The sequence below is a fragment of the Lemur catta genome, chromosome 8, assembly GCF_020740605.2.
Source record: "Lemur catta isolate mLemCat1 chromosome 8, mLemCat1.pri, whole genome shotgun sequence".
In the NCBI taxonomy this organism is placed as follows: domain Eukaryota; kingdom Metazoa; phylum Chordata; class Mammalia; order Primates; family Lemuridae; genus Lemur; species Lemur catta.
This window is the reverse complement of record NC_059135.1, coordinates 49,890,981-49,908,607: the sequence shown is the minus strand read 5'-3', so window position 1 is coordinate 49,908,607 and position 17,627 is coordinate 49,890,981. Positions and strand designations below refer to the sequence as shown.

At 38.3% G+C, this 17,627-nt stretch overlaps 1 protein-coding gene across 4 annotated transcripts; it reads left to right on the top strand.

Annotated features, from left to right (window-relative positions):
- The first annotated feature begins 4,136 nt into the window (after window positions 1–4,136).
- Window positions 4,137–14,434, top strand: HNRNPA3 (heterogeneous nuclear ribonucleoprotein A3). Of its 4 annotated transcripts, none has more exons than XM_045559445.1 (11): window positions 4,137–4,277; window positions 6,151–6,273; window positions 6,365–6,511; window positions 6,599–6,809; window positions 7,121–7,210; window positions 7,294–7,389; window positions 7,474–7,554; window positions 8,055–8,195; window positions 9,179–9,301; window positions 9,392–9,459; window positions 12,248–14,434. In XM_045559445.1, the coding sequence occupies exons 1-10, from the start codon at window positions 4,206–4,208 to the stop codon at window positions 9,442–9,444; spliced, it is 1,137 nt and encodes a 378-aa protein (XP_045415401.1). In that variant the 5' UTR covers window positions 4,137–4,205; the 3' UTR covers window positions 9,445–9,459; window positions 12,248–14,434. The 4 variants fall into 4 exon arrangements, with proteins under 4 accessions (XP_045415401.1, XP_045415403.1, XP_045415402.1 ...); XM_045559447.1 differs by lacking the exon at window positions 12,248–14,434 and adding an exon at window positions 9,552–9,922 and having other exon boundaries at window positions 4,137–4,211; XM_045559446.1 differs by lacking the exon at window positions 12,248–14,434 and adding an exon at window positions 9,552–9,922 and having other exon boundaries at window positions 8,055–8,192.
- Window positions 14,435–17,627: the final 3,193 nt, after the last annotated feature.

Genomic DNA, 17,627 nt, shown 5'->3' with positions numbered 1-17,627 from the left:
TTTAAAAACTAAGATCTTAGGAAATAAAGCTATTGGCATATTCTGAATATAGCAGCAGATAACAAAGCTTATAGTTTAATTCCTCCCTCCTAAGAATTATCTTCTTCCAGTCCAAAATATTTTCATTCAATCGCCATTCTCTTTCTTTCGGTTCTAACTCTGCCATAATTTGCTTAATCTTGGAAAAATCAACTCCTAACTCTGCAAAACAGCTTTGTTATTGATATAGAAACACACAATCCAGACAGTGCTTCCCAACTGGCCGACCTTGGAATGCCAGTGTGTGTCCTGAATAGCAGTGAGAAACTGACCTTTTCTGTATTGGGACAGTTAAGAGGGGTAGGGCAGCCAGAGCCCTTTGGGCCAGTACATCTTGTCACAAGCAGCCTTATTAGGGTTCCTCAGGCAGCCTGTGCAGAGTGGTCTGGAATGTATGCCAAACAAGCAGCAAGCATGTAACAGTTCTGCCTGCCGTCTGTGCAAAGCCAAATACAAGCCTGCCATGTGGGCAATTACATCCAAAGTACCCCACTACCTATCAAGAACCAGAGACCTTGGAGCCAATGCATGAGAGTCTGTGATCCAGGTGCCCAAGGCGTACAGCACACAGCTTCAGGGGTATTCTGTTAAAGGAGTGACAGAGGAACGTGGGCAGAATGGGGTTTCTGGTGGGCTTAGCTCCATGCAGTGCCCTTAATCTCTGTCTTAACATATAGTGGTTGTTACCATCCCTTTGCAGCCAGTGCCCTTTTAATGGCATCCAGGCTAGCTGTTGACAGTGCATGTTCCAAAACCTAGAGTTTCAATGTGGAAATCTTGATATAAAAATGTATTATTGGGTTTGAAATCCATTTGCATTATCACATGAAATTACAACATTACATTTGTCAATAAAAGAAAAGGAAGAATTGTTAGATTCTTTAAATATAATTACAATGTAAATTTTGAATGGTTGTATAAAATGGTTTTAAATATTTTATCACCCACTTATGTGAATCAAGTCCCTCAATGATAATGACTATTCAGAACATGAGGAGTTCACCATTAAAAAGTCTAGATCAGAAACTGCATAAAGCCATTTCAACCATAAAACCTAATATCAAAATATATTCACAGGAACAAGTTCAAGTCGATCATTAAAAAACATGGGAAATTTTTAAAGTTTTATGCAAATTTAATGTTTAACATCTTTCCTAATACTTTGTAGTTTTATTTTTATCAAAATTATGTACTTTAGAAAATGTTATGAATTTTTTAACCATCATTTAGATGCCTCCAAATCTTTTCTAGTTTACCCCAGTGGGCTGCACAAAAATTATCATTTTCTGTATGTTATGACATGAAAGAAGTTGAGATGCCGTGATATAGATTATGAAGTCTGTCTGCCACCCATCCCCTCACCCCGTTTCCCTCCTCCCAACCCCCCATATGTTCTCTTTCTCTCATTTCAAAGACAGTCAAGGATACAAGTGTAGACAGCAGCCCATGCTCAAGTCTATGTCCTACAAGGTCAAGGACTGGAGCAGGGATGTTATTAATAGTACGAGGTACCGCAAGGCCACAGAGCTAGAGGGTAAACTTAGATAAAAGCATAAAAAGTAGCTAATGTCTAAAAACCACATATAGTCAGGATGAACAACAAATATGAATGAATCCAAAGGGAGGAATCCACATTTTATTGAAAGACAAAAAGATCTGAATGAATAGACTGATGTATCATGTGCCTGGATGGAAGGACTTGGTACCCCATACCATGCTATTTCTCAAATTAACATAAAAATTTGGCTAGGGTGGTGCCTCATGCCTGTAATTCTAGCACTCCGGGAGGCCGAGGCGGGCGGATCGTTTGAGCTCAGGAGTTCGAGACCAGCCTGAGCAAGAGCGAGACCCCGTCTCTACTGAAAAAATAGAAAGAAATTAGCTGGACAACTAAAAATATATAGAAAAAATTAGCTAGGCATGGTGGCACATGCCTGTAGTCCCAGCTACTCGGGAGGCTGAGGCAGGAGGCTTGAGCCTGGGAGTTTGAGGTTGCTGTGAGCTAGGCTGATGCCACAGCATTCTAGCCCAGGCAACAGAGTGAGACTCTGTCTCAAAAATAAATAAATAGATACATAAAATAAATAAATACATTAAATAAATAAATTTAATACAATTCAAAGAAGAAAGAATAAGACCAAAGGTCATTGATTAGAATAACTTGTTTAGAAAACACTTAGACAAACATGCTCCAAAGTGAAGCCAGGTGCTCATTCTTCTTTATCATGCTTGCAAGGTTTCACAGGGTACCTTGGTGTGAATACCATTTTCCTAAAGCCTTTTCTCCCCCCCTAAAGTCTTTAACTTTGTGTTTTTGTATGTGCCCAGAATTGATCAAGTTTGTCAGGACTATTTCATAGTTATGAAATTCACAAAAAATCTTGATATTAACAAGACACTGAGGCTATAAATTTTTCCAATGTCTCAAGTCCGTTTTAGGCTATCAGGAGTACCTGATAAGCAGAATTCATAAATAAAAGTTTGCTTGTGATAATGGAATCAGAGCAACAAGAAGAGGCTAGTTTGAACATTATCTCAACCAAATTACCTTAAGGCCTGGTTAACTGGTTTCTGCCTCACAACAGTACCCTTTCTTCATGTTTCCAAAATTTCCTCCTTGGGCAATGGCAGATAAATATCAACAAATTCTTTATTTTTTTAAAGGCTTAATTCACCTTGTCTTGTATAAAAACCCTAACTAACAAATTCTTAATCTTTGTACTCCCCTTTTCAAACTCCAAGATGACTACTCCCCATTTGTTACCACAAACTTTTTTCAAACAATTTATTAGATAACTGACAAGATTTCTAATCTTTCCAAGAAAGGGCGAGTTCAATTCTAAACGAGTTGGTCGAATGGATTGCTAAATAAAATATAAAGCATTTCCTAGCAGTGAAGGGAGACCTGTCAATTGTGGTTATTTTTATAACTTTCTTTAAATATGGATCCACAGATTATTTATGGCTGTCATGGGTGTTGGACAATCACCCAATGCCATTCCTATTTTCATTTAAAAAACTAAAACTAAAGCTCTGCAAGGTCAAATGATTTTAAATCACTTGACTAGGCCGAGAAAGGATTAGATCTGTAGTTTTTAACTCTGATTCATCCCGTTCATTATACTTCACAACACTATTGGACACAGGTGATCACATTAAAGTAAAAGTCACTCGCGAACAGGCAGCAATTATCTGGCAACCCCGCTTTAAAAAAAAAAAAAATTCTTTTTAGACCAGTCAAGTGCAGTAGCGAGGGGGAAAGTAGTATAACAAGTTCAGTCTGTGAGATAACTCACTACCTTCAGAAAAAGCCGGCGGCCCCGCTTTTCAAAAACACTTATAAGTCACTCAATTCCTTAAATTCTGTCCGCCAAACAGATGTTGCAGCTCTTTCCACACTAACAAGAAAGAAAAGCATTAGAAAATAGTCCCACCGTGTAATATTTATTTCTGGAGATCAGCGAATACCTAATGAACGGACCTCCACCAGTCCTGCCTCAGGTCGTTAAGGGTAACAATTCAGTATGTCAGCCGCGTTTTGAGACCCGTCCAAGGTGCCCATGATTCACATGTGTCGGTGTCGCAGGGATTTCCAGTACGCGCCCTCTCGGGCGCCACAGTCAGACACCGGTCCCTGGCATTTGGAAACGGGAGGTGATCCGAGGGGCCCAGAGGACTTTTTGCAACCTTAAATTACGAGAAAGGAAAGTGTGGTTTTATTTTAAGCACCGGAATGGAATGAATTCGGAAATGGAGACCGAGAGGCCCGCGTGGGGGAGGGGAACAGGCGAGAGAAGAAAGGGAAAAGCCTTTCTCTACGGTGACGCGCGGTCACGAGGCGTTTTCCCGACGTGGGCGCTCACCATTGGTGGAGCCCGAGTTGGCGTCGCGTCAGCCACCCCAGCGCGAACGGCGGGAAGGGCGGCGCTACACTGGAAGTTGGCGAGACGCGCGCGCTCCCGCAGCCTGTCGCGCCTCCGCCCTCCGCCCGCCAACCTGCTCGTCCAGTCCCTGTTCGCGCCCGCTCGGCCCCGCCCCTTTCCCAGCTCGCCCCTCCCCCACCACGCCGGCGGCGCGCGGAAAGCGCGTCACGTGACGGCTGGCCCCGCCTCTTCCTCTCGGTCCCATATTGAACTCGAGTTGGAAGAGGCGAGTCCGGTCTCAAAATGGAGGTAAAACCGCCGCCCGGTCGCCCCCAGCCCGACTCCGGCCGCCGCCGCCGCCGCCGGGGGGAGGAGGTATTAGGGGGAGAGCGGGGGGTTGATGGGTAGTGGCCGGCGTGGGGGGCCTGGCTCGGTGGGAGCGGGGAGGCCGGGTGGACTGGGTTGGCCGTCCCGCGCTCGGCGTTCAGACGGGCGGTGTGGGGGAGGGGGGATCGGGCCTCGGAGGCCTCCTCAGGGGTTTCTCGCCCGTCTCGCCTTCACCTTCGGTTGCCCAGGCGGCCCCTCGGAGGCGCGGCCTGGCTGGCGAGGCCTCGAGAGGGGAGCTGGCCCGCCGGTTGCGCGGCCTCGGAAGCGAGGCCGAGGGCGGCATGGCGGGCCTCGGCGGGAGCGGTTGGGAGGAGGCGGTGGGGGAGGGGAGGGACGAGCAGGCACATCCGGGCGAGCGAGCAGGCGGGCGGCGGCCACATTGACATTGATCCGCTGCCGCGTTACGAAATGGCGCATTGGCCCGCAATGGCCGCCGCCGCGCTCCGCCGCCGGGAGAGAGCCTGGGATTGGAGGGAAGAGGGAGGAGGCGGCCCGGCAGAAAATGCTCCAAATGGCTTCGAAGCCCGGGGCGTTGAAGTTCTGCCGGCGAGTTTTTAGTCCTTTACAGATTTCTTCAGCGACGAGAATTTATTGATTCTCTGGCCTGTTCTTTTTTCCTCAGCATCCAGTTGGAAATACGAGATTTTTCAAAAGTTTGCTGGTTTAAAATGCTTGCTAATTTGTTCTTGCTAAAGTACTTAGAATTATACTTCTCAAATCGCCATGTGGGTGAGGTACTTAGTATTTCAGAATTTGGGTGTAGATGTTAAGTAGGAACTTAAATTTTTTTGATCTGTTTTCCACCTCTTTGGGTCGGCTCTGGTTGTAGTTTTCTGGATTTTTTCTTTAGAGGATTGCAACCACAGCTACTTTGTGGGTTGTCAATCAGATGCCTTTATCCGATACTTGAAAAGATGAGACTAAGTGAATTAATGCTTTAGGCTGTTAATCATTTAACATTTTTTTTCTAGCATGTGACAGTCTCTTCACTTTAAATGCTTTAACATCTCTACTTCTAGAAGACACAGGAAGACATTAGAATGTAAATGTGAGCCCCTTTATCTAAGGACTTTGGATCAGTCAAATCTTAATGCATGCATTAAATGACAATTCGTGTAATTTGTTAAAAAGTTTTTGACTAAAGTGTAAAAGAATTTCAAGGCCGCATCTTAATTTTTTTTTTAAAAAAGTCTCAATTTGTTTTATTGTGCTCCCTTTTCTGGTCAGGCAATATACGCTATACCTAATGTAGGTCCTACTTTCCAAATTGTTGTAACTCTAAAATTGTGTTGGTTTTGTAGCACATAACGAACATTAGTTACAGAAGGCTACTAAGTGGTGGACTTTTGGGGGTGGGGAAGGATGCTTTAACTTAGGACTATTTTAACATTAATTTGCTTGAAACTGGTAACTTTCTCTGAATTTGCGACTTGAAACTTTTCAGTTGTATTTCATCACAGTTTTGTGATTTTAAAATTAAACACTTGCTGGGATGTAGAATGAGAAGACTTGCAGTGGCATGGGTGGAACATTGCTTCTCCAGCACATTAGCAACTTCTGAAATAATCTACACTTTTAGTTGCAGCTTAAAAATGAAAGGATTTTTGATTATGGAGTTGTCTTATACTTCAGTTGTAGCTGAAGTGATGTTGGCATTTGAGAGGCTAGTTATAGGTTTCCTTGGCACCATTTAGTTCATTTAATGTAATATGCGTAGTCAAATTTTTAACTGGACAAAGTGTTACTGTTACAGGAATTTGATGCCGATTTTATTATTTGTAGTAGGTTAAGGCTTGTGGGTCTTTCTTACAGATTCATCCACTATAAGAAATAATTAAAATGTATTGGATCTTTTTCTCAGGGCCATGATCCAAAGGAACCAGAGCAGTTGAGAAAACTGTTTATTGGTGGTCTGAGCTTTGAAACTACAGATGATAGTTTAAGAGAACATTTTGAGAAATGGGGGACACTCACAGATTGTGTGGTAAGTTACTAAGGGAACAAAAAATTTCTTAGGAAGAGGCTGTAGAGGACCTGTGGAAGTGTTTCAGTGCTTTAAAATTTTTATCTTGTAGGTAATGAGAGACCCCCAAACAAAACGTTCTAGGGGCTTTGGTTTTGTGACTTACTCTTGTGTTGAAGAGGTGGATGCGGCAATGTGTGCTCGACCACACAAGGTTGATGGGCGTGTTGTGGAACCAAAGAGAGCTGTTTCTAGAGAGGTATTTTGATTATATGTTGTGTAATATGTGAAACTGTTGGGAAAGTTTGGGGGTATTTTTTTGACCCTTAATGTATTTTATTTGCAGGATTCTGTAAAGCCTGGTGCCCATCTAACAGTGAAGAAAATTTTTGTTGGTGGTATTAAAGAAGATACAGAAGAGTATAATTTGAGAGACTACTTTGAAAAGTATGGCAAGATTGAAACCATAGAAGTTATGGAAGACAGGCAGAGTGGAAAAAAGAGAGGATTTGCTTTTGTAACTTTTGATGATCATGATACTGTTGATAAAATTGTTGGTAAGTAGCAATTGTGAATGAGAAAGCACAGGTGGCTCTCTGTTTTCATCGAAATTTGCTTAATTGCTTGTAATTTTGTGTTGTGCCTAATAGACTATAAAGTGTATAGTCATTTTCATAAAGTGTCTACACCTGTGTAACAAGCATTCAGCTCAAGAAGTAAACATCCCAGAACACTCACTCATCCCCACTCACAGTCACTACCTTGATAACATTTTAAAGAGTTACGTAATGACAAAGGATTTCATTTATATGTGCTTTTCCAAACATAAAATAACTTTTTGTTTGTTTGTTTGATTAAAAAAATTTAGTTCAGAAATACCACACTATTAATGGGCATAATTGTGAAGTGAAAAAGGCCCTTTCTAAACAAGAGATGCAGTCTGCTGGATCGCAAAGAGGTGAGTAGGACCATACACATATACACAATAGATGTGAGTAGTGTTTGTAAAGTTCTTTAAAATCTTCCTTGCCTGTCTTAAAGGTCGGGGAGGTGGATCTGGCAACTTTATGGGTCGTGGAGGAAACTTTGGAGGTGGTGGAGGTAATTTTGGCCGTGGTGGAAACTTTGGTGGAAGAGGTAGGATATTTATCTTATTTCTAAGTACGTGAGTACCTAAAATTAAAGTTGAATATATAATTTTAATTGATATCTTCTTTTCAGGAGGCTATGGTGGTGGAGGTGGTGGCAGCAGAGGTAGTTATGGAGGAGGTGATGGTGGATACAATGGATTTGGAGGTGATGGTAGGTGGTTTTTATTTTCATTGATGTTTGATATTTTGACTGTTTCTTTGCCTTATTGAAAATTAAGTATTTGTTATATTTTTCTAATTTTAGTTAAAGCTTGCATGGCTTCATGGTTAAAGTGTACTTCCAAACTAGTACCATAGACAAGTAGGCCTTTTCTACCCTGAGGATTGAACATTAGCTACTCCTTTTGGGGCAGTAAAGTTTATTGGACTAGCAGTTGAGCTAGAATTAAGTCTGAGACTATTTAGTAAAGTTTTAGAAATGAAAACAATGATTTTTTTCCCCCTTTTGATATTAAGAGATGTTTAAGCGTGTATCTTAATTCTTACTAGCCCAGATTGTTGCTGTTCTATTAACCAGGTATTACCAGGTTCAGAGTATTAAAGTTAACTCATTGGCTTATTTGTCAGTGACTTACATGCTGTAAAAACCCAGAATTCAGTAATTTGATCCTCTGTATATCTATGATTTTGTGTGGTCTGTTTTTTTTTAAGGTGGCAACTATGGCGGCGGTCCTGGTTATAGTAGTAGAGGGGGCTATGGTGGTGGACCAGGATATGGAAACCAAGGTGGTGGATATGGCGGTGGTGGAGGAGGATATGATGGTTACAATGAAGGAGGAAATTTTGGAGGTGGTAAGCTTTCACTTGTTTTATTTAAATGTTAAATACTTCAGTGTTGCTAAGAGTTTCATTATAGATGTTTGAAGATGTTAAAAGTTAGCATTTGATCAAATTTTATCTTCTATAATACTCACGTGGTGGGTAATAAAATTGAATTTTCTTAGCTTTACTGGGTTTTTAGTAAATTGATAAAAATGTACTCATGTAGGTAAAATGGGCATTATCCAGTGTACACATAAAGGATCCGTAATGTATTTATTGCCAGGATTTTACTTAACTCTTAAGCACTACCCCCCCCCCCCCCCCCAGTTTTGTTTTTTGAGACAGTGTCTTGCTCTGTTGCCTGGGCTAGAGTGTGGTAGAGTGATCGTATCTAACTTGCAACCTCAAACTCTCGGGCTCAAGAGAGCCTTCTGTTGGGATTTTTCTGGTTTTGGGTTTGTGTGTGTTTTGAGACAGTGTCTCAACTCTGTCACCCAGGGTGCGGTGGTGTCATAGCTCACTGCAACCTTAAACTGCTTAGGCTCAAGTGGTCCTCCTGCATCAGCCTCCCAGAAAGTAGCTGGGACTACAGATATAAGCTATCACACCTGGCTAATTCTTTCAATGTTTTAAACGTTATACTGCATCAGAATCATAGTGAATGAGACACTGACAATTTTGATGCTGTTAGTGGTAGGAAGGAGGAGGGAACATGTGCATAGGGCATAGCATCTAAATAGACAATACTGATGTTTTAATATTCTGATGTGCTCTTTTGGTCATTGTCTTTTCCTTTTGTTTCTTCCTCTGCTACCTATGCCTTAGGTCTGCTGGGGGACATCTGGGTTAGTGGTGGGGAAGGAGTTTGGCAGCTATAAAATCTTTTTTGCAAAGGGTTGCATATGAGTGTGGTAGAGCATGCTATTATGATTGTGAAAAGATAATAGTTAACATACGTTAAAAGGGGAAAATGATTATTGTATAGGTAAACCACAAAACCTTTGTGATTTCAGGTAACTATGGTGGTGGTGGGAACTATAATGATTTTGGAAATTATAGTGGACAACAGCAATCAAATTATGGACCCATGAAAGGGGGCAGTTTTGGTGGAAGAAGCTCGGGCAGTCCATATGGTGGTAAATAAATTTTTTTTACCGAAATTCTTTAGAGCCTTTTAACTTAAAAACTTCTATATACTTCTTTAAAAATATTGTGTATATTTTTAGGTGGTTATGGATCTGGTGGTGGAAGTGGTGGATATGGTAGCAGAAGGTTCTAAAAACAGCAGAAAAGGGTAGGTATCTTTAAATTTTTATCATGATGATAAAAAATATGTGGAAATGTTCACTGAGTGTAATAATTTTTTTATCCTGTATTATTCAACAGGCTACAGTTCTTAGCAGGAGAGAGAGCGAGGAGTTGTCAGGAAAGCTGCAGGTTACTTTGAGACAGTCGTCCCAAATGCATTAGAGGAACTGTAAAAATCTGCCACAGAAGGAACGATGATCCATAGTCAGAAAAGTTACTGCAGCTTAAACAGGAAACCCTTCTTGTTCAGGACTGTCATAGCCACAGTTTGCAAAAAGTGCAGCTATTGATTAATGCAATGTAGTGTCAATTAGATGTACATTCCTGAGGTCTTTTATCTGTTGTAGCTTTGTCTTTTTCTTTTTCTTTTCATTACATCAGGTATATTGCCCTGTAAATTGTGGTAGTGGTACCAGGAATAAAAAATTAAGGAATTTTTAACTTTTCAATATTTGTGTAGTTCAGTTTTTCTACATTTTAGTACAGAAACTTTAACAAAATGCAGTTTTGAAGGTGTTTCCTTGTGAGTTAACAAGTAAAGAAGATCATTGTCAATTACTATTTTGTATGAATTTTGCTAACGTTAACTGTAAAGAAACACCTGCTGACTTGCAATTTAAGGGGAATCTATTCTCCCCATTTCCAAACCATGATATGAATGGGCGCTGACATGTGGAGAGAGTAGATATTTGTATGTTTGCAATGTGTGTTTTAGATAAATAGGATTGGGTATTTAAATTAGCATATTTGTGAATTTAATAGCATTAAGATTACCATCCAATGAAAATCTCAAAATTCCTATTTGGTTTTTGTGCATTTTCTTCCAAAATGTAATCATATGATTTTAGTGTGTTAGAGTTGCTGAGTCCTAGATGTGTTTAGAACATCTTCATTTTACATTTACCTTGGTCACATTTGAACTGCTGCCATAGTTTTTGGGTATAAAGAATATCTGCTGCCCACTATTTAAATTCTGGGAAGGGGTAGTGGATGTTTTCCCTCTTCCTCCTACTTTAAAGATGGTTCTTAAGAACTTTTCAAAATAGAGGACCACTAAGCCTACTATATCTGAGCAAATTAGTGGGTACTTTTTTTTTCCTTTTTAAAAGCACAAGAGGCCCCATGATATCTTACTTTCCTTGGTTTAATTTTTTTTTTCTATACACACTTTCAGAGCAAGAGAATAAAAATCATGCATTATTAAACCCCTAACTGGCTGGCATGCTTTCTGGTTTGTACCCTATACGTTATGCTGGAGGAAACCAAGAACAGTCTAGGTATAATTGTTCAAAATAACTTACTGCAGCAGAAATGTAGCATAGTTGCTTAGTACAAGCTTCTCACTTCATAAAGACCTGAATTCAAACTTGGGTGATCTGAGTTCCTAAATTCCCAAAGAACACATTGTTATTTCTTGTGTATATTTGAACCTAAATCATGTTGATGTGAGTTAACCAATTTGTTTGGAAGGCCCTGGTTGAGAAATTTTAGATAATGAGGTCATATATATATATATATATATATAAATATAAACCAATGTCTACTGTTTTGCGCCAGCTAGTGCTTACAATTTCATTCGAGCCCTAAGTATGTGCCCTGCTGTTATTCTTTCTTTGGCAGTTGAACGTTGAATTCAAGATTCTTATTTTTGTTTTAAGAAGTACTAAGCAAAACAAGCAATAAAAAGGGGAATGGGGCGTGCTAGTGTTTTGAATATGCTCTCTTGTTGCTCTAATTCTGTGCCTCTGTGCATTAATATTTGGATGCATGCAATGCCAGCATGGAAATTGGTCTTCACACATACTGCAGTTTTCCAGAAACACTCACAAACCAATAAATGTAACAGACATTCCATTTGTTAATGGGCATATATGTGAATAAGCAGTGTAGAAAATAGGCTAATATTAGAAAATGGTTAAGTACTTAAAACAACTTCAAGTGTGGTTATATAAATGGACACTGTCAATGTTCATAACTTAAACCTGGGTACCTGGTCAAAATAATGCTTGGGGAAACATTTTATTAAAATTAAGCTAAATTGTCTCAAGTTCTTTTATTCTTATAATAAAGGTTGAAAGAATGGGGGAGATTAACATTTCCTGTTTTTATGTTTGTGAAATTGTTTGACACAACCTTGACAGTATCCTTTAAGTGGCATATGAGGTTAATTGTACTGTTAACCAACTTTCTGTGTTCTGGAACTAGTTTAATAGTAAAAACATTTTCAGTAAGTTGATGTTTGCAACCTATAAGCAGGTGAAATCTGTGTATGTGACCTGTTTATAAGTTGTATTAGCTTAGCTCTTGTGAACAGTGTGGAAAAGTAAGCCATGAGGAGAGCGATATAACCAGCTTTAAAGGACCTAAGATGTGCTTTTTAAGCACAGTGTGGATCAAAGGAAACTCACTAAGACAGGACTTCAGCAGCCTTTTGAGTATGGACAAGTCAGCATAAATAAAGAATGACAAGGCAGCAGCAAGAGCTTCAACTACAGAGAAGTGAAGGCATAAGATACTATGATGATAGTGAGCAACTTTCCAAAAGCTAGTTAAATCTGCTTATTACAACTGAAATATCGAAGAAAGTCTAGCAGGAAGGAGCTCTTCGCCTTTTGGAACATCAATGAGAGATAGTTGCCACAGTCACTAGGTCTAGCATTTAGACCTGCAAGGAAGGGCAATAAGCATTAGGTAAGGCTTGAATTTGAATTTTTTCACTAATTAAAGAGTAATTTTTTGTAAAGCAAGGTAAGAGTAATCTTTTTGATTTGCAGGTTGAATGAGAACCCTACTTGCCTAAATGAGGAATGTCTTTCCTACCATCTTAAATACGAAGGTTTCTGGCTGGGTAAGGTTTGTAGTTCACAGTAAAACCTGATGACACCATTTATTTCCCTACAAGTCTATATTACATATTTTAAAACGTTGTCCTTCTCTAGTAGGTACATTGGCAAAAATATTCAGGTGAAAACTATCTTGGTACCATGTCCAACACATTTTAAACCTTAGTTTTAAGAATTCCCCTGCAATAGCCATGAGTGTACATCTTGAGTCAGATGTGGCCCCTTCATGTGTACAATTCATTGTTAGTATCTTCAGAGTAAAGTCAATTTTTGGTAAGAGAACGTAGCCTCAACTTTTTTGAAAACAGTTTTTGTAATAAGCATGACTTGTAACAGACTCATTAAGTTGCCAGTTCTAGCACTAGGAATGACACCTTCAAATGAATTTCAAAATTATCAAATGATAAAGATATAAAAATGGTCTTCATTCAAGTGGCCTCATATAAAAGCATACTTGCATATAAATTCAGGGAATTAGTAGGGCAAATAGGATAAATTTTGTTTTGGTTATTGACCAGGAGCACTGAAGGCCTGATTATGTTAGTGCTCGTTTTTAAAAAGATCTTTTCCCAAAGAATGCTCAACTATTCAGATTAGTTGCTGATTATTTTTAAGGGCTGTTTTTGCTGTCCCAAAAGGGCTTATTAAAGGTTGAGGTTAATGTTGATTTACCTTTTTTTTTTTTTAAATACACTTCAGGGGATAGATGCTCAAAATACAAGGTAGTTTCTAAGTTATAAGTAAATCAATTTCTGCATGAACAGGAGTAGTCAGTTTGTCAGACTTTATTCTCCGAAAATGATTGGTTGGCATTTTATCTAAATCAGGACTGAATTTCTATGCATCATCATAGAGTGAACTGTTGAATAAGGTGACAGCCTTTTAATGATAAATTTCCTTGGCAACATGGTTTTTAGTAGAACAAATTTCCTAAGATAGGAAACATTTTTCTTTTTCTAAAGGCATTGTTCTTTCCAGTCTTTCTAATTTTTTTATGAAATAAAATTATTTTACTTAAATGTAGTTTTATTGTCATTTCTGAAAAATACAATGTTCTCTTAAGTTTGTAGCACCAGTAAGGAAATTGTTATGTAAATGGTAAATGCTTGAGGTAGAGACTTTTTTAACTGATGTTAAAACAGTTTGTAGGTTATTGCTTCTAATAACTACATTTCTAAAACTAAATTTTCACACATGTCCTAAAGAATATTTATGTGGTAATAAAGTCCATTTGTTAAGGAAATAATTGAAATAGGCTTGGTTTCAAGAGTTCTGGTATATATTAGTCACAATTCCAAACATGTCTGATAATGACGATATCACTTGGAGTTCCAGTAATGTCACAAAGTAGTGAATAAGCATGCTAATGTGCAGGGGTAATATGAGGTTTGTTAGCCTACCTAAATATTTAAAATCACTTTTAAAACTTCCGTCTGTTTTATCTGGTTTTTAAGACTTCAGAGGTGGTCTGTAATGGGTTCAAATGTTTCATTTGTAGTATAATGAAATGTTTACAGAAAGATAACTTTTTCATTAAAATATTTTTAGAAATGTGTGTGTTGTTTTGTCACTTCACAATGTTCATGTGACTTACACTATCAGTGGATATTTCGGCCTACTTTACCTAGTAAGTAATAAAACATCAGGAAACTTTGAATGAGCCTTTATCAGTTATTTAAAAAGTTGTGGATTTTATTAAATAGAAAACAAAAAACAGCCATGGGAAGTAGGTGTGGAAGAAAATATTTAAGTTTATTGCCACATACTGTTTAAAAGGACTTAGGTCTTGAAGGGCAGAATACTGGGGTGTTTGTGTATGAGGAATCTATTGAGGAGGAAAAGAACAGGATAATTAGGCAAGTGAGTGAAGACAGCTGGGAGAAGTGAAGGGGAATTCCAGACTGAAGTATCTAGAGAGGCAGTGGACTAATTGAATACTGTGAGGAGGGTGAGTTGGGGAAGAGCTTACATGAAATTAAGTGGTCCTAAAACTACACTGTTGCACTTTGTCCCAAACAAAAAGGGTGTGATAAATGTCATGTCTAGCTTGATAAACTTGTGGTGTAGGTCTTTGATAATTTAAATGTATTTTCTTCAATAAAATTATTTTTTATGGTACGTTTGGATTTCTAGCTTTAATATTTCAAGTGAAATGCTTCAAGTTGAAGCAGGTGAGAATTGTTGGTTAGCTGTTACAGGATTGTAACAAATTTTTTGATTCAAACACTGGCTTTTGAACTGGCTTCACACTTCAGCCTCCCAAAGTGCTGGGATTACAGGTGTGAGCCACTACAACTGGCCCTCAAACACTGGTTTTCATAGTATTATCTGGTGGTTTCATATTCTGTGTAGTTAAGTAATCTTAAAGGATAGTCTTATAATTTAAATACTTGGGTCCTGAAATAATTCAGGATGAGTGGACTTTGTTTCTAACAAAATAAGTATATTTTCTAAATATACATTGAAAACACTTATAAACTAAAATATTCAGGAAATGACGCAAAATTTGAATTTTCATGTACCTATCATAGACATTAAGTTTTCTGATGATTATTTTTGTAAAAGTCGGATTCTGTTATATATTGGGTTGATTTAACTTTGAATTGAATATGCTATCAGGAGTAGGTTGGTTAATAAAAGAAAAATAAAATAGAAGGGAATTGAATATGAAATGCTAAGGTTTGGGGAAGTAGGCAAACTGTTTTTGCTCATTTTCAAAGACCTTAACGTCAGGAAATGGCAAGGGTGCACATTGAACTGTATATGCATGTGGTAGAGGTTAAATGGATGGTTGCAAAAGCTAGCTAGGAAGTTAAAATTTACCCATACTATTCAACTTCCAGAATTTATTAGTAAAGAAATAGTAAATGTGGGTGAATAATGTTATATACAAGGGTATTAACAGCTTTAACTTCAAATATATGAAACAGTTAAATATTTCATTACGTAATACTTAAAGGGCTTGTAATATTCACAGAAAAGAATTCTCATGTTAAGCTATGTCTGGAGAGTAAAGTACTAGACAATTTTTTTTGTTTTTTTGAGACAGTTTCACTCTTGCCTGGGCGAGAGTGCCCTGGCGTCAGCCTGGCCCACAGCAACCTCACACTCCTGGGCTCAAGCAATCCTACTGCCTCAGCCTCCCAAGTAGCTGGGACTACAAGTCATGTGCTACCATGCCCGGCTAACTTTTTCTATATATATTTTTAGTTGTCTAGCTAATCTCTATTTTTTTTTAGTAGAGACAGGGTCTCACTCTTGCTCAGGCTGGTCTCGAACTCCTGAGCTAAAAGGATCTGCCCGCCTCGGCCTCCCAGAGAGCTAGCATTACAGGCATGAGCCACTATGCCCAGCCTAGACAGTTTTTTAATGCATTGTATTACTGTATATTCTGTCAACAAATGCTGAGAAAACCTACATTCTTTAAAACATAGTAAAAGAATTCTGATGGGTTCTTTATTTTGAGTTAACCTCAGCTGTGTTCTCTTGGGTTCTCATTTAATAGGTACTAAAAGAAAATGTATTTAGGTTTTTGTTAGTCTGATTCTTATATACCAGGTTTTGCCTGTCAGAAACTTTGATACAGAACTTAGTTTTGTGAGCTCAGACAAGATACTTGTGGGTTAACTTTAATGTTGTCAATGGTAATGCCAGCAGACCCCTTAAAATGTTAGTGATTTCATATGCATGAAACACTACATGAAAAGAGTTTATCAGAGTAAGTTTGTGACTTAAAACATTATGCTTTAAACATTGAGATCTAGTGACTGACTTCTAACTTTGAAGTTGTGATGCATAAATAATAGTGTGACATTTGCAACAGTGGTCTAATTTGCTTTAAACTAGATCGTGAGTACTGTTGAATATAGTAGTTCATTGCTTAGAATATTGAAGGAAGTGTTAAATCTCATTAAATGTTAGTAACTGTCAGAATTCTCAGATCTAAATTTTACCTAAGAACTCCTGTTTATAACCTAATTTCTTTTTTGTAAAGTGGGTATAGCACCCCACCCTTAATCTAGAAATTAAATTCAAAAATGGGCTTAAAGAGTTTAACATAGTACCTGTGTCTCCTGGTCCCTAAAGATAATATTTTTGGTAGTGTGATGGATACTGTCTTAAGGATATACTGAATCATACCTAAAATTTTAATGGGTGATAAGAAAGGAAGTGATGTCGGAGTTGAATGGTTTTTTTCCCCCGAGTTGAGATATTATAGTCTTTAAATTTTTTTTAGTTTTCAAATAGTAATAGCTTCAACTGAAACTGGCCTGATAACTGTCTTCAAAATGGGAATGAGAATTATTGTGCATATGTTCTCAGGCTTCATCACAAATTTTGGAAAGGCAATTACATTTGAGCAGACCCCCTTCCTTCAAAAACAAGTTTGAGAAATCCTGGCAAGAAAATAGGTTTTTTTATGACAATCCATGCAATTAAGATTTCTAATACAGTGTTTGACGTTAATACTTCAATGTAAAAGGCATATGTACACAATTTTAAACTACAGAATTAAACTCAAACTGAGTTCAAATAAGGTTTAACAGGTAGCTAAATTTAATCTGAGGACAGTTATAAGGTTCTTAATTCAAATGCGTATTGAGAAATGAAAAGATGGTTTAATTTTTTGTCATGGATAAGTTAGGATTTGTTATATTTGAAATTGTAAATTTATAATTCTACATAATGCAATATGCTTAGTACTTCAGTGGAGTATTTTTAGGTACTGTAAGGTTCTATGATCAGTTATCTTGCATGAATTGGGCAAAATATTTTGAAGTTTGACTGACTCAAAAGAATGCAGGTAAAATCTGTTCTTGTCTGCCCAGCAGTGCTCTTCCCACTTCTAAGTACTAGCCAATTCCCGGTGTTCCATATGGGGATGCTGCTGAGCTTGGTGTGAACTCTTACTTTAAGACCTGGGAATGTTTTGAGATTGGAAAAGTGGTCTTCTGACAGGATCCTCCATCACTACCACCACCACTGGAGGAATTTCCTGGATAGCATGAGAAAAATACTTGGGACACAGAATCTTCACATTTGAATCCTTGAATCCATTAGACCTTGGAGTTATTTTCAACCCTGAGATTTCTAGTCACCTGAGTCAAAATCGCGTAAGCTAATATAACTGGTTTCTCCTCACTTGTAACTAAAAAGCATCCTAGTACAAGGCTAAAGAAAATTCACAAAACACCTAATCCTTTAGAGTGTTTACTATGAGCTAGGCAGTACTTTTTTTGTGGAGTGACCTGGGTACTAGTATGCTTTACAGATGAGGAAATATGCCTAAAAGTCCTTTGGTTAGTTGCTA